The sequence below is a fragment of the Colletotrichum aenigma genome (genome assembly GCF_013390185.1).
Source record: "Colletotrichum aenigma strain Cg56 chromosome Unknown KSG_Cg56_contig02, whole genome shotgun sequence".
In the NCBI taxonomy this organism is placed as follows: domain Eukaryota; kingdom Fungi; phylum Ascomycota; class Sordariomycetes; order Glomerellales; family Glomerellaceae; genus Colletotrichum; species Colletotrichum aenigma.
Window position 1 is genome coordinate 4,900,455 of NW_023500908.1, and position 23,387 is coordinate 4,923,841.

Genomic DNA, 23,387 nt, shown 5'->3' on the forward strand with positions numbered 1-23,387 from the left:
AGGACAAGAGAGCCCATTGAGGCCAAGCCCGCCTTTCAGGTTCAGCGTCACAACATGAGGCGCCCCACTCACATTGAAATCATGATTCTGCTTGTGAGTCTAGCGTAAATGTATTGACCAGGAGCTCACTTGCGGTCTGCCACAACCCGCTTTTCTTGAAGGTCTGTTTTTATTATGATCCCACAAGCCCGATTCGTTCTTGACGAGGTCAATTTTGTATCTGTGGACTACCAAGCTGGAAGGTTCTTGACGGTTCTGTCTGTGTCATTTGAAACAGCCCATCTGCTACTCAGAAGGACGAACCAGACGGTACTAAGATAGGAGGATGATTTCAATACTACGGTAAACGGTTCTTATGGATTGTAGATGCAGACACATATTATTCGTCCATATTTGAGATATTTATTCAGATATAAAAACTGACTCCAGCAAGGAAAATTACGATCCTGCGTTCCCGGAACTGTCTACGTATTTGAACGGTATATATGCCTGCCTTTTATATCGAAACGGGGCAGAGCAACCTTTCCTGTAGTCATCTGACTTCTAGATCGGCTATTATAGCCTCTCCTTACTGAAGAAAGCCGTGCTTGGTTTCTTCTTGATTCGCGTGTGTTGTCTCCGTAGCTTGGCATAAGGACTTGAAAACCTGCATTTATTGAAACCTTGCCCAATAAGTCTAGACGCAGCTATTAATGCGTCACATTCTTAATCCATATCGACGGCACAATGTGTTCGTCTCTCAGTAGAGTTTGAAATTCAACACTACGTGAGCAAATGCTCATCATCATCCTGACGTACCAACAGAGTCTGAGCAAGAACCTCCAGTTGCAGACTTACGAGATGCATTGCGTTTCAACCAACGCAATACATGAAAGACGACTGAGATGGCAGAGAAATCCATCAAGTATCTGTGCGGAGTTTACACATAGAAAACAGCACACGCCCACCCATTCCATGCTGAACTCACATGGAATGAGTCTCTTCCGTCAGTTATGACAGCGATAGCGGCTTCACCGGTATTGCGTTTGTTGTTACTTTGTGTACGCAGAAGATGAAAGAGTCTTTATAGTATTTCTAGGACTGTAAACTCACCCTTCCTTGTGATGCAAGTTGCCCATCAGCGGTCGATTTGGCCCCTGACTTGCAGATACGACTCGAATACTGCGCAAAACCATTGATCCCAGTTGCCTTTTTGTCTATCAAATGACTCTATCTCAAATAACGTCGACTCTATATCCTCACAACAGCAGCCTCCCGAACCAACCTATCCCCAAGCCCACCCACAACAGCCGCATTAACAAGCACCGTCTCCCCCCTTCCCCGCCTACCGCCCCTCCACCAAACGCCAATACACGCCCTCACCATCCTCGCAAACGCCATGAATCCCCTTCCCTCCTTCGACACGTCCAAAACAACATCCTCCCACGCCACCTGAACCTCGTCAAACCCAACGGCCTCAACCCCATGCCCGCAATGAACGTGCCCAAAGACATGCAACCTGGGCCTCACCCTCCACAACTCCCTCAACAGCATCTCGCACCCCCAGTTCCCCCGCGGATCGTCCATGTGCCCCTTCGGCGGCGCATGTGTAACCAACACATCCGTCCCCACGGGAACCCTCCCCGCCCATGGATCCAGCGGCCCGGATCGCGGATACTGGAACGCCCAGTTCCCGTGCTGCGGCGTGTACGGGCTGCCGTACACTTTGATGCTTCTCGTCTTGCCCCCGGCGCCGCCTACCGGCACTTTGAGCGTGGCCGACGCGCAGTCGAGGTACACCACATCCCCCCACTCTACTTCCTCCTCCTGCTCACCCCCTTCTCCCGAGGGAAACCTCTCGTCAAGACACAGGTCATGGTTCCCCGCCACCACGACCTTGAACCGATGCTCCTGGGCCTTGATCCAGTCCACCGTCTCCTTTAGCTCGGCCCGCGTGCCCGAGACGGTGAGGTCGCCCGCGTGGACGAGGATGTCGCCCGGCGGCAGGCGCGGCCGCGTGTTGTGCGTGTCGGAGATGCAGACCACCGTCACCGCGTCGTCTTCGCGCGGCACGATCGGGAAGGAGACGGGGAAGAAGGTGGAGAGGTAGCGTGCGATGGTGGTGATTGGGGAGGCGAGGAGGCGGTCCCAGGATGTTTCGGGGGGACGGTTGAGGATTGCGTCGAGGCCCGATGTGGGGTTTCTGAAAACGCGCATGGTGTGTGTATGTGTGTGTTTCTATGGTCGAGTACTGATGCACCTCTTGTAAGATTATATAGTAGATTGGATTTCTGTATTTGAAGTGGTTTTTCTACTTCATGGGTATTCAATGTCAGATATGTGCTGCCTGGCCTCAAGACAGACTGGCCGACTAATAAGGCCAACTAAATCCTTTTCCGACCACGACACACAACCCATTGCAAGATGTGGCTGTGTTATGAAAGGACTCAAGAACGGTCACTTTTTTGACAAAGTTCTGACTTTGAGCAAGTCGATCTGCTGGTGCTGAGCTTTGTGCTCTCACTTTCAAAACCGCGTGATGGGTGGAGGGATGGGACTCATGACATGATTGTGACAAATCACCCGATGTTGCGGGAACACAAGATTTCGTTTTCTTAGAAGACGTCGTCGGCATTGCTTTGACTAGTTGACGCAGACGAAGTTGAAATGGAAAAACAACAACAAGCAGTTTCTTTGGATCTGACAAAGATGAGTAGGGTTCTTTTGTGAGGTACTGGCAAAGAGGCTGGGTGGGTAGCACTGCCACCTAGGATCAGCATCTTCTTGCTACCCTTGTCAAATCTAAGCGCCGACCCGGAAGAAGGAAGTATAAAATCAACAAACCATGTGATAACAACAGGAAAAACTGACGATTTTATGGTGTGAATTGACGCAAAAGGCAAAAAAAATCAGGTCCATCCAGGATTCGAACCTGGGCCTACGGAAGAATCTGGGTATGAATCAGAATCCGACGTCCTAACCAACTAGACTAATAGACCATTGGAACTAACGGAACTACCCCGTTTGTCGCAGATCCGGGTGCCGCATCGGAGCCTATGTTCTCAACACTCGCACCGCCAAAGTTCATGCCCAAGCCTTCAGCGATATCAGCAAATCGATAATATCCGTTCGTTCAAGAGGAGGCTGAGTTGAACGGTCGACATTTATCGTGCCGCCATGATGGCAACACCACAGCATGTCCCCTACCGACCGTCATTCACCTTTTTTGAGTAGCCATGTAAGAGGGCGCCCACCGTCTTATGAAATGCGACAGCTGAAGCACCCATGATCAAGAGTTGTATGCCGTTGGGTGTCATCCCGAGTAACGAAAGATTCTACAAAGTTGTAAGACTCCCCAAACGCCAAACCATGCTATGCGCCTTGGAATCAAAGACAAGAAAACCAATGACGGCCAGAACATAATGTCTGACCCTCAATTCAACAACCCCCAAAAACCCGCCAGACCTTTTTCACAAGGGCCCCCAAGCTCATTTCAAGATAGCAATCAACAGAACCAAAATGATGATGAGCACAATGATGGCAATCATCTGCTTGCTCTCCCCCGCGTCCCTCGCGACCTTGCCTAGCTGCCGCCTCGCGCGGTCCAGCCGTCCCTGGTGCCGGTCCACGACGCCGTCGACCTCATCCAGCATCGCGACGTGCGAATCCAGCTCGTCGCCGATCTGCATGCTCAGCTCCCGCTGGCGCCCGATAGACTCGCCCAGCCGGTCGAGGTGATCGTCCTGGTCGCGCATGATTTGCGAGTGGTACTCGTGGATCTGCTGGTTGTCCATGCCTTCGGCCTGGTCGCGGTACCCCGCCGAGTCCGTCGGGTCGTCGCGGTAGCGGCCCTCGCCGAAGAGGGCGGCCGCATTGGGGTCCTCCGCGGCGGCGGGCGAGTCGGTGAAGCGTACCGTTTTGTTCGCGGAGCCGCCGGCGGGGAGGCCGCGGAGAGAGCCCTTGAGCGGTTTCGTGGACTGCGCGGCGGCGAAGTCGGGAGAGAGAGACGGGTCGTTCGGGGACGTGGTAGTGGACGAGGTGGACGGGTTCGAGAAGCCGTGGAACTGAGATGTGAGGTCCGAGAACTGCTTTTGCAGGGCGGGGAGGGAGTCGGTGATGTTCTGAGCGGCGCTGCATTGGATCACATCTTTGGTCAGCGCATATTTCTTTTTTGCTGATGGTGATGTCGGTGGAGAAGGTCCGGAACATGACGTCGCTTGACGTTTTGGAGATATGGGGGCCTCTGTGTCGGAGAAGACGGGAAGGGTTACCTCTCATCGCCTGCGCCTTGGAGGCGCTGGACCTCTGAATCTAGAAACTCCAGGCCATCGCGGAACTGGTCCAGCGAGCGTGAAATATGACCGTCCTGCGTGTCGGCGTCGAGGTTGAGCGACTGGGCGCGCTGGCGCTCGAGGAGGGAGAGCTTGATGTGGTCAGCGAGGAGGTAGAGCTGGTTCAGGCTGGACATGGTTGCCGCTGTGTGCCTGTGCCCTCGGTATATAGTCTAACGGGAAAGGAAGGAAACAAAGAAAGCGGCTTCGATGCCAATTGTACGACTCCAACACTCGACGATGCGGTCTTGCTTTCAATCTGGACTGCGAAACACGACTCGGACGTGGGTAGAGCGGATGTGTTGAAGATTTGGGGTTCTGGAGGTGTTCATGCAGGCGACGCCTGAACGGGGACGGGGGTTGAGACACCAAGCGCTGAGAGGCCATGTGGAGGACAGTCCGCCCGGTGCCCAGCAGGTCGGATTACGTTTGCGGTGCAGGCAGCGGCTTTGCGGTTCCTGCCATTTACAGGGATGCAGTCGCCCGCCTGCGGATTTAGGGTGTCTGGGGCGCCCCGGGGTAGCGCTTCTGGTGAGTTGCGGTCGTCGGGCTTAGCTGGAGGTATGAAATGGGGCAGCCTGGAGTTTCCATTACTTCCGCTCTGGACACAGTCTAGACTCACATATGCTTACAGATGCGGGTATCACTGCTTCAACTTCTTTCGTCTTTTCGTCTGCTCACCTCTGCCTTGTCACTGATTTGCGTACGTGTCGCGCTGATACGTAGCGATGAGAAATTAGTAAGTTTTCCTCTTCGTCTTCCACGCCTGCTCCAGCAATGGCGCCGCAATGATTGTTACTTTGCATCTCCGCCTTGACGTTACCTTTGGACTTCAGCAAGCGGACGTCGAATTGCTCTGTTTCGTCTCGGGATAAACACAGAAAGGCCACCTGTCCATCACAAGGCAACTCTGTTAGGAGGCATATTGTCTCATTCTATCAATGCGTCTACTCTCAACTCCTTCACTCCTTCACAAGCATTAACGAATGACGGCCCCCTCCTTGAAAATACCGTCCAGTCCTTCGAGTATATCGCTGCCACTCAACACCCCAACACCACCCATCGGGGCGTTCTTTCTGTCTTGCCAAACATCGTGGAACTTGACGTTCTCATCACTTGTAGCCATGACGATGCTCCCTTCCTTCACGCTCCGACTTCCCTTTTTTGCATCAGCTGGTGCTCCAGGGTACGGAATGGCATACAGGACACGAGCGCCATTGTCCAACGCAACAGCGCCAATCTGTTCGCACGATGGCCAACTGAATACAGCGATTCGATAAGGGTGATCCGGTGTTGCGTACCCAAACGTAGCCACGATCTCGGGTCGTGTCGTGGACCAGATCAACGATGTCACCTGTGCCGATACGGCAATGGTAGCCAAGGCGGTGCCTGTTCCCGTGTGCCAAAAGTGAATGCACTTGTCGCTCGATCCGCCCCCCGTAGCGATGAGAGTCTCTTGCCAGGGGCAAAAGGCGATTGCCTTGACTGCAGCGCCATGCCTCCAGCAATGCTTCTCTGATCCGCGAATAAAGGTGATCTGTTCATCTGCCTGTCCTTGAACAAGGTGGCCGCCGTTGCCTCGGACGTCTGGCTCCGCCATGGCTTCGCTCGCAGATGTGCCGTAAAGAAACGACTCCAAGCTCTTGGGTAACCAAGAAAACCGGCTTTCGGAGCTGTTGCCGGCGATTTCTGGTGACCTCGAGCGGACTTCTGATCTTCGACCTCGTCGGACGGTCTCGTTGGATGATGTGCTGCTGCTGCGCTTGCGTGTTTTCAGCATCTTCTCAATCTCGAAGTAGCATGCCATGTTATCATTGGATCCGGAGACAAATTCACGGCCACTCGGTGCCCAAACAAGACCGCATATCTGCTGAGTATGAACTGCAATAGTCGCCACCAGTGTTGCCGTGCCACCCCAAGAGTCTCGGCCCACTTCCCACGTATGTGGCCACTCGACAACGTAGTAACAGATCTGGCCTTGTTCGTTGCCGACGAGCAGGTCTTCCGTGGGCACAAGGCCACCAGAGCCGTTTGGGTTCTTGGACGGTCTCATTGTTACTGTTGGCCGCTAGCTGACACAGCTGACTGAGGTTTGTTGCCTGAGCGACATTCGCGGTAGACTCTCGAATAGGGATATCAGACTTATTTGACCGCCAGCTCTCCCGATAGCGAGGATGGCTTTGCTCCCTCCCACGGAGGAAAAGGACAACGAAGTGACCCAGCCTTTGTGATGGAAAAAGTCGATGGGAACTGCGCCAAATTGCTCTGTCCATCCGTATAAGGCGCTGCCTAACCCGACAGCCAGAGAACCGCAAGTTGGTGAATACGCCAGCACGGAGCAGTAGTAGTCATCTCGGAGCCCAGGTGCGTCAAGTACTTTGTAAGACGTGGTGGGTAGATTGTGCTGCACTGGCCGTGTAACTGCAGGCGGTAATAAAACGTCAGCAAGGCAAAATGCACGCGTGGGCAGGAAAACACTTGCCGGTATTCTTCTCTGGGCTGACCCATTTTGTTCCGGTCCAGTGCGTTCTTGATTCTAGCTGTGCTTGCTGGTTCTTTTGTGTCAATGTTCGACTCAGCGAGGGGACCGGATGCTCAAAATCGAGCAGTCTCTCAACCTGGTTGATTTGCAGAGCATCGGCGACGATCCCTTGGTTTCGCTCATAATCCTCTCTTCGTTTGACACGAGAAGTGGCAAAATTGGTAGTGAACAACCGCGCATTCGTGCCACTCTCAAGATAGTGACCACGGCCATCATCTACGGCGGTTCCAGGAGGAGGGGCCGGACCGCCAACGGTCCAGACTGTGCCGTGGCCATCCGGCCTCTCGTTTTGGCTCTGTGGAATGACAGACAGAGCCGTGGGAACTATTCGTTGTTAGTATCTTGAAGAGTCGGCCGTTTTTGCAGCTTACTTGGGTAGATCGAGTTTGATATGGATCGAAAGTTGGATGCGAGAGCAACAACACGTTGTTGTGGCCTCTGGAAGGGATCCGACGTGGCACTTTGATGCCTCAACAATCTCTCTGTTGGCGAAAAAGAGTCGAGATCTTTGGTTACCCGGATCTTTTCGGAGGACGGCGTGGCAGGGTCTCGGCGAGGAACGAAACGGTCCGGACTGTGCAGAGAGCCAACGCTGCGAGGCGATGAGCTGTTACAAACCCGTGGCCTTTTGGAGGGCGTTACTGAAGGCGAGCTCGGGTGATTGGGAGACACAGAGCCCAACTTCGGTCGTCGTATAGTTGACGGTGACACGTGCGTGCTCTTGTCATCTTCCGACCCTCTGTCTCCAGCTGCTGAGCCGTCTACAGACAGGTGATAGTTGGTGCGATCCAGAAGGCGTCCACTCCTGTGCGGTGTCTCATTCTCAATATTCCAACCATAGTCTTCGGGGGAGTCGTCAGAAAGGTACCCGGAGTCCCGAGAGCTGTTTGGTAGTCTTGACTTGCCCCGAACTTTGGGGCATCGACTCATTGTTCAACTCTGAGTGGATACTGGCCGCAATGTTGGTGACTGGGAGAAGGAAGATGCAAGGGAAGTACTAAAAAATTTATCAGAAAAAAAGAAATTCGTAGTTGAAGAATATGGGGATCGATGCTGCTAGGTGACAGTCGTCAAGGACCACAAGACGAAGCCGTCATACGCACGCCGACGAATATTTGATGGATGAACGATGCCGAGTCGTCGACGGTAACTAGGGGAGAGAAGGGTTTTAGGAGCGGAGATGGAGGAGAGAAGGGGAAAATTCTGCATTTTTGGGAATTTCCATCACTAGATAGATGGTCCCTTGGCTCATCCTGCCTAGAAGGTGCCGTCTTCATACGTGAGGCAACTGAGGAATGAAAGGCAAGAGGCTTTGTGACGCTGGTCAGGGAGTTGCCGCCTCCCAATCTCCAGCGTGTGTCACATGAAACCCATTTTGATCTGAAGTGTTACTAGAAGTGCAGATAACTACAGGAGTCGCTGCTGGCAGGAGAATCATGAGAGGAGCTTCCACTTTGTCACCACCTGCTGTTGGGAGGGAGGTGACGTTGGAAATGCATAAGGTACGCGGGTCGGTGCCTTCTTCACCGGGAGCTCGGGCCAAAGTGGCTAAATGACATGCCTAAACGAGACAACTCTGGGGACCTGTCCACCTGTCTCATCCGCCAAACGCCGCCTGGGTGGTGGGGAATCCCTGTCGGCTCATCCAACGCCCGCATCAGCTTCAACCGCCCAGAGCTCCCTCACCGGGACATCTTTCCGGGCTCTTACACCTCCCCGTCCGCCCTTGCCGTCTCCATTCCCAAGTCTATTCCGCTCTCCTGGAGCATCCAAGAGTTCCCCATGGACACCGTAGGTTTCACCACCTTGCAACGCTTGGCCCCATGCCAGCCAGCTGGCCTTTCCACCATTTCCACCGCCTCCGTATCTCCCAGACCATCGTACTGATACCTCATCATCGCAGCACGGCGTAGCCCGCACAGCCCGGAAGCCACGCACCGAAGCACAGCTCCAGGCCGACCTCGCCAAGATCGCGAACCTACGTTCCCTCGAAGACAGCCTCCTCCGTGCCGGCCCCGATCCCTCCGACCCCGAAACCTTCTTCCTCACCACCAAGCTCCTCCGCCTCAACCCGGAGCATTACACGGCATGGAACGTCCGCAGGCGCTGCCTAACCTGTGGATCATTATCAAGACCCTCGCCTGGGCCATCGCCGTCGGCGCCGCCCGCGAGTTCATCAGCAGCATGCACTCAGTCTCCGTCCTCCGCCGACTCGTTGCCCTCTTCCTCGACCACGATCCAGCCCGCCCCCGCGTCCCAAGCGGCCCCAGAGAATGGGAAGAGTGGTACAACAGCTGACCCGACACCCGATGCGCCGCCTCAACCCAAAAAGGGTGCTTCGAGCGAGGACATTATCAACACACTCAAAAACGAGCTGGCGTTCACGATACCCCTCCTACTCGAGTTCCCCAAGAGTTACTGGATCTGGAAGTACCGTTCGTGGCTACTGCAAAAAGCAATCGAACTCCTGCCAAAACCGATAGCTCGTCGCATATGGGAGGAGGAGCTAGGTTTGGTGTCCAAGATGCTGATCAAGGACCGCCGCAACTTCCACGCCTGGGGCTACCGGCGGACGGTGGTTGCCACCTTGGAAAGCGAGGTCTTGGACGGGAAGAGCATGGTCGAGTCTGAATTCGCGTACACCACCAAGATGATCAACGGCGACCTTTCCAACTTTTCAGCATGGCACAACCGTACAAACTTGATACCCCGCCTGTTGGATGAGCGCAGCGCCGATGATGAGGCTAGACAGAAGTTCCTTGAAGACGGTGCGAAACCTAGAACGGATCGAAACCTGTTTCAATGCTAACTCGAGCAGAACTGAATCTCGTACGCGAAGCGCTGAATGTCGGCCCCGAGGACCAGTCCTTGTGGTACTACCACCATTTCCTCATCTTGAACTTGACGGAGTCAGACCGCCGCCCCAAGATCGCCCGGAACCTTTCGCAGGAAGCAAGGGCGACTTACGTGAAGCGCGAGATCGAAGACATCAAGGAGCTAGCGGAGGACTACGACGATGTTGTAGGCATCTACAAAGCGCTGTTGGATTACACCAGGACGTTACCGCAGATTGAGGGACGACCTTTGAGTGATGATGAGACTGATGACCTCAAGAACTGGATGGCTAAGGTGAGGAAACTAGACCCCATGCGCTCAGGGCGGTGGAGCGATCTTGAGAAAGAGTGCGGCTTGGTGTAAATCGACAACCAAACGACTGATCAAGTACCATTATGAATTACAACGAACTAGATGTATAAGTACACATGTCATATGTCGATAAATATCATCGTACATCATCCCATGATTTCATTTTCCCTTACGCAGTGCACTTGCCCTTGATCAGGCTTGCATTCTCTCCAACCAGTCCATCGAAATACGCCAGCAGCGTCTCGACAGGAATCATGTCCATCAAACCCAGCGACGGGTTCGATGACTTGAGGACCTGCCCGCTCCAGAGGACTCTAACGTACCAACCGCTCTCTCCGGCTTTCGCATCCGATCCAGCCGCTCTCTGGACAACAGCCGCGCCGTCGGAAGAGCTCTTGGCTTTCTTCTTGTACAGCTCGAACACGACCTCGGAGCCCATGCCCGGCCAGACCATCTTGTCAACCTGCAGGATCGACAACAGCCTCGAGACGGAGCCGTCGTGCGCGACGTTGTGGAAGTAAATGGTCTCGCTCTGCCCGCTGACCGCAGCGCGCAGATGCGTCGCCAGCTCGGCCACCCACACGCCCCAGTTCGCGACGCTGGCCGCCAGGGCATCGGGGCCCGCGTCGCGGTACATCTGCGAGTACTCCCAGTGGCCGAGGCGGTACACCGCGTCCGCAATCTCCTGCGTGACGCACGTCGTGCTGTTCGCGCCGCCGACGAGCTTGCACGGCAGCGGCTTGTCGTGGCACTGCCGGGCGGAGAGGTTGTCGTAGTAGTGGTCGAGGCTGGCGTGGAAGCCGGCGTCGTCGGCGGGGACGCCCGAGATGTCGTCGAGGGTGGCGTAGAGGGGCGCCGCGGCGTCGAGGTGCTGCTGCCAGGGGGCGTTGGCGGACGACTTTATGCGGGAGAAGAGGGCGGCGCCGGCCGGGCAGGAGTACTGCGGCTCGAGGGAGTCGACGCCGGCGGCCTGGATGGAGAGGCCGGTGGAGGCGGCGGTGCCCCACATGCCGTTGACGACCATGCCGGCGACCTGGCTGGTGATCTGGTTGTTGGTGACGCGGTACTTGACCTTGGCGAGCCAGTCGGCGGAGCCGGTGGCGTCCTTTGGCGGGAGGAAGCCGAGCAGGTCGTGGTAGACGCCGAAGAGGTCTGCGCCGTGGACCCAGGAGTCGTCGAGCCCCTGGGCGGTGATCTGCGGGAACTGGCAGGTCCCGATCCAGCCGGCGGGGACAAAGGGGTTGACGGGGGAGATGTAGACCTTCCAGTAGGTCTTTGCGGGCTTGTTGGCGGAGGCGAAGGGCTCGCCGTAGTAGAAGAGGCCTTGCTCGTCGCAGTTCCACTGGTAGGATTCCACGGGGAAGGCGTTGGAGGCGTAGGGGGTGCGTTTGTGGTGGCGGTGGATCTGTGGGAAGTGTGAGTATTCTTCGCTTCTGTGAGATTATTTGTAAGGCAGTGTGAGAGAGACAGAAACACACCAGTTCGACGTATTTGAGCTCATACTCATCGCTCGCCTTGACGTACTCCGTCTTGCGCACATGGGGCATGTTGCACCAGTTGTACTGCCCGTACTTGTCGTCCGGCGTGGCGGAGGTGTCGTAGATGAAGCCCCAGACGCCCTTGCCGCTGATAACGGAGGTGAGGTTGTTGACCTCGGAGCTTGCGGGGGCGTGCCATGTGATGTCGACGCCGCCGGCGCCCGCGGAGCTGTTGCCGCTGGCGGTAGTGCCGGACCCGCTGAGGGCGCCGGAGCCGGTGCCGAAGACGGCGAGCGCGGCCAAGAGGGAGGAGCCTGCCTTGGGCGCCATGACTTGGGAAAAGGTGTACTCGGCGAAGATGATGAAGCTGGCGACGAGGACGAGGGACTTGATCCAGGCGGCGGGGGAGGCTAGTGGCCTGCGTGGGAAGCAAGGTGAGGAAGCCATGCCATTATTTATATGTATATATGGGTTTAATTTTTTTCGTCAAGGTCATTTACGATAACAACCATTTGGGATTGGGGAACCTTGAGTGGGCTTGGGTGTATCCCACGTGGGTTCCTCCGGGTGAGGGTGGTGGTGAACCGAGAGATAATGCAGCCAGGCGCTATCGTGCAGGAACCAGGGATTCACTGGCGTATTTATCCTGCGGGGGCGGTATTGTCTTGTAGGATTGTAATTCCCGCTGGTGGAGTGGACGTATTGTCGACTGTTGGAACCTCGCCTGGAGGTTTGGTGCAGTTCTGACGGTGATGCATGCAACTAACCTCCGATGAGCGGGAGGCGAGAAAGATGTTGAAGCTTGTGTGGGGAGGTGCGTGCAGCACGTGCAGCAGGAGACGCGCCGAGTGGTCGCGGAGCTCAGGGGTCGGACAGGGGCGGGCGTGTCCACTGTGACCGTTTATTTCGGCGCCCAGACTGAACCTAATCTCGAATTGGGATGGGATTTCGCAGCGGTCATCACTTGGTGGTCAGATGTGTTCATTGTAGATTTGGAGATATCTCTCGGCTTTCATTTTTTTTTTTACACGCCGAGTTGGTCAAGCGCCGTGTCGGGCTCCACTCCGGTGATTTCGGTCACACAGACCCACATTCATCCGCATACTCCGGGTATTCCTCCTCATCCGTCTCCGGCTCGTCATCCGGCTTCACAACCGCAGGGACCACCCGCCGCAAATATTCCACCTTATCCTCCGGTAAGTCCACCACCACGCAGCCTCCCCTCCCACCCAATCCCACCAGCATCTTGACAACGTCGTCCCACGTCTCATGGGCGTCGACGAGAGGAAGCTCCGTGTGGCCCAGCAGTCCACCGCCCAGGTCCCAGCGGATCTTGACCTTGAAGTAGGCTTGAATGACGGCGTGCACGGGGCGCAGGTGCTCCACGACGAACGGGACGGTCGTGTCGGGGTTGCACATGAGCATGATGGCCGCCTCGCTGAGCAGGTATAGGAAGTGGTACATGCCGTAGCCGCCGGCGAGATCTGTGAGGCGCACTGGGATGGTGTTGTTGCTGTCTTTGAGGAAGGAGAAGCGGACGAGGACGCTGCGGTGCGGTGCGGCTGCGCGGCTTTCGGGGTTAGTGGTGCTGGGGGCTGAGGTTGCACCGCGGAAGATGTTCTCGCTATCGATGCTTTGGGATTCGTCCAAGGAACAGCCGGAGCATGACGAGGAACAAGACGATGAGCACGACGAGGAGTCATCTAGACGTTCTCTGCGAGAGGAAGATTTCCTGAAGACTTTGCGCCAGCTCATGTTGATTTCGAGCTTTGATGTGAAATTGGTTGTTGATTGTTGATCACTGTCAGTTGAAAGTGGGAATAGGAGTCTTGAAGTGATTCTTATAGCTGGAAGCCATGATGTCGAGCGGGAGTGATTCATCAAAAGTTCGTCACATTTCTCTCCTTGATCTAGTCACCAAGACTACCCAGCTCTACGATAAAGGGTTTCCTCGGCTGAGCTGTCTTTGAATAAGGCCAACACTATCAGTTTCTGAAAGAGCGGCATACCTGAAAAGTAATTGAAGGAGGTTGTCTTTTTGTCTATCATAAATCGATCCTACTAGTCAAAGTGACATTTCGAATCATATCCTATCAGCTGCTATTCTTCAGTAAAGTCTTATGTCTCACCAGCTGAGACTGTCATAATCTTTGAAGACTGCAAACTCTTTGTGGCCTGCAGTTCTGGTCTCAATCCTGAGAAAGATCACGTAGGTAGGTTGGAGAAGCAAGGTTCTTTTTGTACACTCTGCTATTTTCTTAACATGTACAAGAAGTGTAATTGTTTCAAGGCCCAATACTTGCGCCCGACCGTTCCCCCATCATTTCGACGTCTCATATCTCAATACTTCATGAAGGTCGTCATCGCATTACTGCGTCAATTGAGCGCAAATCCTCCTGACTCGCTTGCCCTTGAAAAACAGGAGGACGCCCAACAAACAAAACGCCGCACTGACGGCGGCGTAGATCCCAAACGTCCGGACCGGGCCGAGGTTCGTAATGTACTCCGTGGTATGCTTGCTGAGCCCGAAACCGACCAGTCCGCGGGTAACTGGCAGCGCCACCAAGATCGCGCCGGCGAAGCTCGGGTGGCTGTCAATCAGGTACGCCGTGCCCACAGTGTTGACTCCCATCAGCACGATGAGGTAGCCGTCGACGACGGACACGATGGCCATCCAGTGGTAGCTTTCGGGGTTCTTCAGGACGTAGCCGTACAGCACCGTCAGGATCAGGGCCGTCACCATGGGCAGGATCCAGGCGAGGAGTCGCTGCTCTGGCTCGTGGATGCCGTGGTTCCGTCGGGCGGACACGCGGATGACGTAGTCGCTCATCCAGCCGATCACCGGGACGCATAGCAGGGCGATGAAGATTTGGCCCAGCTGGATGAGGGAGACGGAGGTGTTGGCCCAGTTGTAGGGCGGCTTGACGAGCACCTCTGCGTAGGTCATCTGGATGGAAACGTCGATGCCCTGGAAGAGGCCGTTGTTGATGGCGACCCAGAGGACGTGGGGGAACAGGAACACCTGCCCGATCTGCTTGAGGCACAGCCAGCACCGAGACCAGGTCGGCTTGTGGACGAAGATTGTCAGGTTCGAAGCAAAGGTGCGCTTCTCGAACCGTTCGAGATCCAGACTCGGCCTGTCGTCCGCCGTGGTGTACTTCGGCCCCGGCGACCGGCTTCGGTCAAGGAGCCCGGCGCCATTACTGCTGCTCTGCGCGGGCAGCAGGTTGCTCGTATCTGTCGGCTGGGTCCCCATGAAAGACTCAATGGACCGGTCGTACGCCGTCTCGGGGACGAAGAAGTAGGTCAGGACCATGGCGACGCCCGAGAGGCCGGCGAAGAGCCAGTACCACGACCGCCAGCCCAGGGCGTCGGCCATGTACGACGACGCGATCACCAAACTGGAGTTGAGGAGGACCTCCGCGGACGCATAGACCTGGAAGACGCGCGCGCGCTGGTGGAGAAAGTAGATGTCCTGAGGCGTTTGAATTTAGCCGACGACCCAATATAGCTCTGGACACGGACGCTTCATGCCGTGTGTGCCATACCTGTAGGATGAGCAGAGCCAAGGCCTGGCACTGGGCTGCCGCGAAAGCTGCGACCATGCGCCCGCCGAGATGCCAGTAGTAGCTGCGGTTCGTCGCGCAGAGCACGGCGGCGAGGAAGAGCAGGACGTTCGATGCGAGAATCACCGGCCGTCTGCCCACCGCCACGGCGATGGGCATGGAGACGAGGTTGCCGAGCCCCAGGAAGAGGTTGGGGAATGTGAAGAGGTTCGAGATCTGGTCCGGGGTGATGCCCTCGCGGTCGTAATCCGGCATGATATACACAATCAGCGCGGAGAGGGCGGTGATTAGGCATACGCCGGATATTGCGTCTGTGAAGACCACATTGTGAGTCTAGGCCTCCGGAGATTGAATCTCAGTTTGATTTTGGGTGCCGGTTTAACTTACACAGCACGATGATCGCCACTATGAGTTTCTTGTGCCATCCTGGAAGATTGAGAGGATCTGCGCAACGTCAGTAAAAAAATGTCCGTTATTCGCACGAGAGTTTGCTTAGCTTGTCTCTGGGAGATTGCTCAATAAGTTATAGACGTACCTCTCGGATCCGCGCTCGGAGTTGGAATAAGAATCACACCATCTCCCACAGTCAGCGTCGCCGTCCCGTCAAAATATCTTGGCCGCATCTTCTCCTTCTCCTCGGTCGGTTCAATCGCAATGTCTTCGCCAGAAGGGCCGTTTGCGCACTTTTCAACGTCAATGTCACGGGAATGCTTCTGAGCCCCATCGACAACGACCTCAGGAAGGGACCCCAAGGGATCCGGAACTTTTTCGGATTCCATCTTTTCCAATGAGAGGTCACCCCCAGCCGAGCCTCGGCGCGGGTCCGAGATCTCCAGGACCCCTATAATTGAGGGGATAACTGATGGCTGAGGGGAAGTGGGCTGGCTTGGCCCAGACCGCGTGCTTTAGGAAATACTCCGAGATTGTCACGACGTCGTGCACAGGCGGCGTCTCGACAGGTGTTTGGCGGTGAACCAGCTGCAACGCATGAGCCAGCACCACGGCGACGACCATATGTCACGGCGGGGTTCTCGTGTCATATTTATTCTCTCATTACTCGAGCCGTATTAGGAATTGCCGTGGTCTCTTTGGCAGAGGAGGGGTTACTCTTCACAATCTGGCGGGAACTCTACTCTGGTTCGAGGGGAGTCTATAATGCCAAGCCAACATCGTGATACAGGCCAACCGCCGAGTCGGCACCTACGCCAAAAGTCTGTATTCTCGAGACAATGCGTTACGGACGGTAAAGGCGAATTGCCATACCATACCATAGTCCTGTATGAGGTAAAGTGCGGTGGTGCGCGGACGCGCGGGTAGGACGGCAGAATGCCATTGTGCTACCGGACGGCGGTTCCATGAAGGCCAGGACATGGCTGCTTTGTCGCCAATGTGTGGTAGCTATCGGTGTTTGCCTGTATTCGTAGTAACGCGATCACATCAGCAACCTACTGAAAGTCAAAAAAGTGGTCGCTCACCGACAACGCTGAATAGCGTCGCATCGACCACTTTTCAAGCTCGTAAAATAAAGTTTGAAGCGCAACGCTTGCGGGGCGGTCCTGATACGTTTCCTCCACGCTGGGGTCTCCCATGAAGCCGTGCAAGCCGAACGGGCGACGGCCTCGTTCCGAAGCTGTGCTCTTCCGGCTTCATCCTTTCACCCCTTTCTATCGTCTTCCCTCCGTTGACTCGCCATCACGAGAACGACAAACGGCCTGTCAAACAGATCAGAGACGGCCTCAGCGCGCTCTGCAAGCGAGGGAATAAGAAGGAAAAACCTCGGAAACGACGAGAGAGCTTCTATCCCGTCGGCATCAAGCTTCCCTCTTTGGTTTTGGCCGAACTCCAGTTTACATACCTTTGCTCCCCTCCATCGCCGATTGTCAACAAGAAGGCAGAAAAAAGACAAGTCAAAGATCAGCAAGCTTCTTGCGATTCGGACGGACAAGACGTCAAAACTTGGCCGAACCAGGGTTTCGGCAATGCTCACCAAGAACAAGGCGGCAGATGGGGATGATGGGATCCGGTTGTTGGATGAGAAGGACTTTAACACCGCCATCATCGAAACCTCAGAATGGCTTCCATCGGATGACAGGCGTTCCGACGAAGCTACCCGCTTTCTGGACCCTGAGAAGGCGGACGTTGACGCCGCCGGCGCCGATCGCCACCCCGCGCCAGAAGCTTCGCCGTCCGAATTAGACGGCTGCGAACCATTCGATCCCATCTTGTGGTCCGCTAGGAAGCGGTGGACTCACATCTTAGTGGTCGCCTTCATTACATGCGTCACGTAAGTCCACACCTCCACCAGACATGGCCGACATGCAGGCGGCGGGCGGCAGACCGCCCTCTAGACTTCGCGTCATCCTGCAGCGTTGGTGTCAAAAAAACGAACCCCCGCGCTAACCGCGTGTCTTGCTTTTTTTCTGCGGGTACAGTCCCTTAGCCTCTGCTGTGTACACGCCGGCGTTAGACCAGGTGATCCGCGACTTCGGTATCGAAAACGACCCCTCGCTGGCGCACCTGACGGTGTCGGCGTACGTGCTGGGGTTCTCGGCCGGGCCGCTGCTGATTGCGCCGCTGAGCGAGGTGTTTGGCAAGAGGCCGGTGTACCAGGTCAGCAATGTGCTTCTTCTCCTCTGTAATCTGGGCTGCATGGTCGCGCCGTCGGCGGAGTGGCTCGTCTTCTTCCGGTTCCTGGCGGGGTGTGCCGGGGCGAGCCCGATCACGCAGGGCTCCGGGACGGCGACGGACGTGATGCTGAAGCATGAGAGGGCGAGGGCATTGTCGGTGATGGCGTTCGGGAGTGTCTGCAGTCCTGCGGTCGGGTCTGCGCTCGGAGGCGGGATTGCGCAGGTTTGGGGCTGGAGAGGATGCTTTGGCTTCTTGGTTTTTATGGTGAGTTGCTCTTCTCATACATGATGAGGCGGACTGATGGGCGTCATCTCATGTTCCCCAACTTGATAGAGCCATGCTGACTGGATGAATCAGTGTTTGATGAGTACCATCCTCACGCAGGTGTTCATGCGCGAGACGTACTTGCCGGTGCTTCGGCGAAAGTACGCCGTTATGGGCATTGTTGGTAACGTTGACGGCGAGGTGAACGACAGCAAGACCGTTGCACCCAAGCCGTTGCGGTCGCTGCTCTATAAGGCGGCGATCCGGCCTTTGACCTTAGCCTTCGAGCCTAGTATCTTGCCAGCCATCATGGTTACATCGTTCTTCTACGGCCTCCAGGTTTGGCTGTACATCGATGTGCCGATGACTTACAAGACGGTATATGACTTCAACACCGCCGAGGCCGGTCTGGCATTTGCCGGCATGGGCGTCGGCATGTTCACCGGACTCCTCATCTTCGGCTTTCTGAGCGATGTCGTGGTTTCGAGACTTGCGCGCGGCGATGATAGGCTTCCAGAGCACCGTCTCCCGCTGCTGAGTGCCGCTGCTCTCCTGGTCGTGGCTGGCATGATTATATTTAACATGACTGCTCGGCCGGGCGTGTCCTACTTGGTGCCCTTGTTGGGCGACTACATCATCGGCAGCGGGCTGTTTGCCATCACTGTAAGATACCCTCCGTGATGTTGCCTCTCTTCTTTGGGATTGACGGCTGACTTCTGACCGCAGATGACATCGGCCGTATACATCATTGACCTTTCACCCCAGCATGCGGTGGCGACGAGCGCCTCGCTTGCTCTTCTCAGATACCCCTCTGGAGCATTGTTTCCGCTGGCGGAGGAAGCTTTGGAGACTTTGACCAGCAACAGCACCGCAAAGTGGTTCATCACAGCCGCTGCGGTTTCGACAGTGCCGCTTGTAATTTGGCTGCAATACAACTGCGAGAGATTCCGAGTTAGACTTCGGGAGTCCCTCTGAGGGATGACATGTTCTCTTTGTGTTTGTCTGTTTTTATCGGCATTTCTTTTGACTGATACCCACTCGAGTTTCCAGACTTCGTAAGAGCACTGTATTAGAAGGATTCAAGCATAAGAAAGATATCCACAGCATGGGTTTGCGTATAGATAGACAGGACTACTCGCGCTTGGAGGAGAAAGGAAAAAAAGCTTTGCGAAGAAACAGAAGCATGTTTGGATAGGGTGTAGGAATGAGTTGGACAGTACAGGCAGTAATAGCAAGATTCGTCGTTCTCCGACGATTATATAGAGAGAACTCGGAATACGACTTGATTTCCACGGGAAAGCATGATAAGGACGGCTTCGTTCAAGGAGCTTCCCACGATGACTGGCGACTTGGAGGGTCTGGCATTGAATATGCCCTTCAAGGATGAAACTTTATATCGGTGGTGCATCCACCGCTACACCTCTTTGGTAAATAAGGTCACGTCACTGTCTTAGGTAATACCCTGATAGCTTCATAGATTGCTGGGTCGAGATGGATTTCTGCTCCATCCGAGCGACCTGCAACCAATGGTAACGACACTAATCGCAAGGACGTGGCACCCGTGGAGCTGGATTGCGCTAGGCCCAAATGAAACCAATTACATCGTCACGCGGCTCTTTCAACAAGCTGGGAGACAGGACGACCAACGCTTTCCCCACGTGTTGCAGCCACCACGAAACCGCGGGATGCTATTCCAGTAGCTTAAACACCATCCAGCACGCCTAGGTACCCTGATCCGCGCGCATCGCGATACCCCATCCCGATAAGAAGTCGCACGCGACCGCATTCTGCCACCATACCGCCCCAGGCACCCCAAAGCAATCCCTCCTCTACCCATCAACCAGGCTCTGCGCCGCCAGGACTTCTCATTGACCTCGATAACCCATCATCAGGCCTTCGGGAACGGGGAGGGAGTTCCGCCAACAGCCATAGCACCGCCGTTGCGGACACCGAGAGCTTCGAGCTCGACGACTACAAGCCCATTGCCGAGCGCAAGACCGCCGACGATCGAGCCGCCCGGCGCGAACAGAAGAGACTTTGGAAGAAGCAGTGGCTCGAGCAGCAGGACGACATGAAGTTCTCTCACAGCATCCAGTTTAATGCTGTTCCGGACTGGAGCAGTCATTACATTGCCTACAGCAACCTCAAGAAGCTGTGAGATCCCAATGCCTTCCCCAACCGTACCCCGAGGTCTCAGATGACTAATGACTCGCTGTAGGATCTACCAGCTCGAGAAGACCGTCCACCAGACGAGCGCAGGCGACGCCGAATCGAGACCCCTCATCCGAAATGAAGAACCGGAAGATGTCTTCAGCCGCGCTCTCGGCGTAGAGCTGGAGAAGATTTGCTCCTTTTACGTAGCCAAGGAGGGCGAGCTTCTAGATGAGGTCAACCAGCTGCTCGGCGACGTCGGCAACTTTTCATCGGAAGATGAGGAGGAAAACGGCGGGCCTAGACGGTCGTTCGGCAGCGGACACCGACCGGGCATGTCGGGGACCAACGGCAGAAGATCCGAGTCGATCGACGGCAACATGGACGACAGCGATGACGATGAGGACGACGACGAGACCACCGGTCTGACAAAGAGCCGGTCCAGCCTTGGTGGAGGCAGACGCAAGACAGCTCCCAACTTCGGCCACTCCACGACTGAGCTGACGGCGTCGACCGAGCTGACACTGGGAAGATCATTACGACGTTACAGCACCACGCAGGACGAAATTCCGGACCAGTCCTTCCTCTACTCGTCGAGCATCATGCTCAAGAAGCGTATCATCAGCCTCTATGTCCAGCTCTGTGAGCTTAAGTCGTACGTACAGCTCAACAGAACGGGTTTCCGCAAGGTGTTGAAGAAATTCGACAAGATCGTGGACAGGGAGCTGCGCCCCAAGTACATGAGCACCCACATTGACTCGGCGTACCCCTTCAAGGTGGAGAGCATCAAGACGATCGAAGAGAACATTTCCAAGATGGAAAAGGCATACGCTGAGGTTGTCACCAATGGCGACGAGAACCTTGCCAAGAGAGATCTGCGGTCTCACCTCCGCGAACATGTCGTCTGGGAGCGAAACACTGTCTGGAGAGACATGATCGGTATGGAGCGCCGTGCTGAAGCTGCCAGCTTGGGCAGAACCCTGCTGGGTAGAGACGGTTTGTCCGGCGCTCGACGACTCCAAGGAGATGACGAGCTCGCCCCCGTCACAAAGGAGGTGGTTACTCCCGTGGGACGCTTCGTCGTCCCGACCTGGGTGGCCAGCACGCCCTTGCTTACCCTTCTGATTGCGTTTGTCATCTTCTTCCTGCTCCTCTTCATTCCCATCATGGAGAAGCCTGAGCAGCAAAACTGTTTGGCACTGATTGTGTTCGTCAGCATCTTGTGGGCTACGGAGGTGAGTCCAATGGTCACAGGATGGTGCGGAACAGAGCTAACACACTTCACAGGCCATTCCATTATTCGTGACTTCACTTATGATTCCCTTCCTCTGCGTCGTTTTGACTGTCGTTCGCTCAGAGGACAAGCCGCACAGGAGGCTGGATTCCAAGGCTGCCACCTCGTACATCTTCTCGGCCATGTGGACCCCCGTGATCATGCTTCTTCTGGGCGGTTTCACCTTGGCGGCGGCGTTGTCTAAGTGCAAGATTGACAAGCGCCTTGCCACGTTCGTTTTGAGCAAGGCGGGAACCACACCCCGAACCGTCCTCATTGCCAACATGCTGGTCGCTGCTTTCGCGAGTATGCTGATTAGCAACGTTGCTGCCCCTGTCCTTTGCTTCTCCATCATCGAGGTTAGTCCAAAGTGCCTGGTACAGACGTGAATCTTACTGACACTGATCCCAGCCAATGTTGCGCACATTGCCTTCTGAGTCCAACATGTCCAAGGCGGTCATCATGGGTATTGCGCTTGCCTCCAACATTGGTGGCATGCTGTCGCCCATCGCATCGCCGCAGAACGTGGTTGCTGTTGGAATCATGAAGCCGGCGCCTACCTGGATTCAGTGGTTCTTCATTGTCATTCCCGTTGGCGTTGTCTCGCTGCTCGTGATTTGGGTTCTGCTGCTCATCACATTCCAGCCAAGCAAGGGAACCACAATTGCCCCCATTCGCCCTGTGAAGGAGAAGTTCACCGGCATTCAGTACTTTGTCTCCATCGTCACGATTGTTACAATCGGTCTGTGGTGCGCCAGCCACCAGTTGGAAGGCGTCTTCGGAGACATGGGTGTCATTGCCATCATCCCCATCGTCCTGTTCTTTGGTATTGGCATTCTGACCAAGGAAGACTTCAACAACTTTCCGTGGACCATCATTATCCTGGCTGCCGGAGGCTTGGCTCTGGGCAAGGCGGTTAAGTCATCTGGCCTGTTGCACACCATCGCCGGCGTGGTGACCAAGGAGGTCGAGGGCATGAGCCTCTACGGAGTTCTTGTTGTGTTCTCGTCCCTGATTCTCATCATTGCCACCTTCATCAGCCACACGGTCGCGGCTCTTATCATCTTGCCTCTGGTGTTCGATGTCGGCAGCAACATGGACGAGCCTCACCCCAACCTGCTTGTCATGGGTGGGGTACTAATGTGCAGTGCCGCTATGGGACTGCCTACCAGTGGATTCCCCAACATGAGTAAGTCGTCTCGAAATTCTCGCCTTGGACTAGAGCTAACTCTTCCCAGCTGCCATCATGAAGGAAGACCCGACCGGCCAGAGATATCTCCAAGTGAAGCACTTCATCAGCAGAGGTGTTCCCAGCAGTATCCTCACACTGGCTGTCGTTGTGACCCTTGGATACGGACTGATGAGGGTCGCCGGGCTAGACTAAGGGTTATCCCGTACACATTTCTCACATACACATGCTCGTTCATACAAATGTCACGGTGCATCTAGCATCGTTTTGTTTTGCGTCCACTCGGACGGGGATCATGAATTCGGAGATATCGGTTCTCGGATGAGTTCAGCACATAGATACTAGCATAGATAGCACTGGGCTTGATTTGGTTATTTCCTTGCGACTGTCACGTATGCAGCGCATAGTTTCGAGGGAAAGTTAGAATGGCGTGTCGAGATATTTCCTACGAAGCAACGTGCATTTCAAGTTATTCATCTATCCAAGCTTTTCTTCAATAGCTGGAGCTTCATCCAAGCTGCAGTCGAAAGTAAAGTGCCTTAATGCATGTGACGGATGTAAAGCAAATCCCGATGTACCACCGACCAATCAGCAGCTGTTCCCAACAGATGTTGAAGGAGGTGGAGACTCGCTGCTTCAAGTGGAAGGGTAGCAGCGGCGCTAGTCCCAAACGGGCGGCCAAAGAGGTCATCGGCTCCCTTGTGGGGACTTCGTCCTGACGTACGGCCGACGACTACGGCGTACCTTACCTACCTTACCAGCAACAAGCATCCAGCCATACCCGAACCGAAGCTCCAACATCTCTCCCGCGCGCGCCATCATGAACGCTTCTCTGCTGC

At 55.3% G+C, this 23,387-nt stretch overlaps 8 protein-coding genes across 8 annotated transcripts; 2 read left to right on the forward strand and 6 right to left on the reverse strand.

Annotated features, from left to right (window-relative positions):
- Positions 1–1,230: 1,230 nt before the first annotated feature.
- Positions 1,231–2,196, reverse strand: rglC-2 (putative rhamnogalacturonate lyase C; the record flags this gene model as incomplete). The annotated part of the gene is made up of 1 exon (XM_037318595.1): positions 1,231–2,196. The coding sequence occupies one exon, from the start codon at positions 2,194–2,196 to the stop codon at positions 1,231–1,233; it is 966 nt and encodes a 321-aa protein (XP_037183182.1).
- A 1,271-nt stretch (positions 2,197–3,467) lies between these two features.
- syn8B (putative syntaxin-8B) lies at positions 3,468–4,447 on the reverse strand (the record flags this gene model as incomplete). Its single annotated transcript, XM_037318596.1, has 2 exons — positions 3,468–4,110; positions 4,251–4,447. The coding sequence occupies 2 exons, from the start codon at positions 4,445–4,447 to the stop codon at positions 3,468–3,470; spliced, it is 840 nt and encodes a 279-aa protein (XP_037183183.1).
- Positions 4,448–5,289: 842 nt separating this feature from the next.
- Positions 5,290–6,363, reverse strand: AMA1 (Meiosis-specific APC/C activator protein AMA1; the record flags this gene model as incomplete). Its single annotated transcript, XM_037318597.1, has 1 exon — positions 5,290–6,363. The coding sequence occupies one exon, from the start codon at positions 6,361–6,363 to the stop codon at positions 5,290–5,292; it is 1,074 nt and encodes a 357-aa protein (XP_037184288.1).
- Positions 6,364–6,599: 236 nt separating this feature from the next.
- Positions 6,600–7,782, reverse strand: CGCA056_v003341 (uncharacterized protein; the record flags this gene model as incomplete). The annotated part of the gene is made up of 3 exons (XM_037318598.1): positions 6,600–6,731; positions 6,815–7,176; positions 7,224–7,782. The coding sequence occupies 3 exons, from the start codon at positions 7,780–7,782 to the stop codon at positions 6,600–6,602; spliced, it is 1,053 nt and encodes a 350-aa protein (XP_037184287.1).
- A 627-nt stretch (positions 7,783–8,409) lies between these two features.
- bet4 (Geranylgeranyl transferase type-2 subunit alpha) lies at positions 8,410–10,050 on the forward strand (the record flags this gene model as incomplete). The annotated part of the gene is made up of 3 exons (XM_037318599.1): positions 8,410–8,643; positions 8,756–9,620; positions 9,671–10,050. 3 exons carry the CDS (start codon positions 8,410–8,412, stop codon positions 10,048–10,050), a joined length of 1,479 nt encoding a protein of 492 aa, XP_037184290.1.
- A 118-nt stretch (positions 10,051–10,168) lies between these two features.
- On the reverse strand, positions 10,169–13,232 carry CGCA056_v003343 (uncharacterized protein; the record flags this gene model as incomplete). Its single annotated transcript, XM_037318600.1, has 3 exons — positions 10,169–11,404; positions 11,478–11,895; positions 12,583–13,232. 3 exons carry the CDS (start codon positions 13,230–13,232, stop codon positions 10,169–10,171), a joined length of 2,304 nt encoding a protein of 767 aa, XP_037184289.1.
- Positions 13,233–13,845: 613 nt separating this feature from the next.
- On the reverse strand, positions 13,846–15,822 carry CGCA056_v003344 (putative MFS-type transporter; the record flags this gene model as incomplete). The annotated part of the gene is made up of 4 exons (XM_037318601.1): positions 13,846–14,952; positions 15,026–15,354; positions 15,431–15,487; positions 15,579–15,822. The coding sequence occupies 4 exons, from the start codon at positions 15,820–15,822 to the stop codon at positions 13,846–13,848; spliced, it is 1,737 nt and encodes a 578-aa protein (XP_037184284.1).
- Positions 15,823–19,272: 3,450 nt separating this feature from the next.
- On the forward strand, positions 19,273–22,743 carry CGCA056_v003345 (putative transporter; the record flags this gene model as incomplete). Its single annotated transcript, XM_037318602.1, has 7 exons — positions 19,273–19,362; positions 19,413–19,464; positions 19,780–20,089; positions 20,154–21,321; positions 21,374–21,718; positions 21,771–22,548; positions 22,598–22,743. 7 exons carry the CDS (start codon positions 19,273–19,275, stop codon positions 22,741–22,743), a joined length of 2,889 nt encoding a protein of 962 aa, XP_037184283.1.
- Between the last annotated feature and the right edge of the window lie 644 nt (positions 22,744–23,387).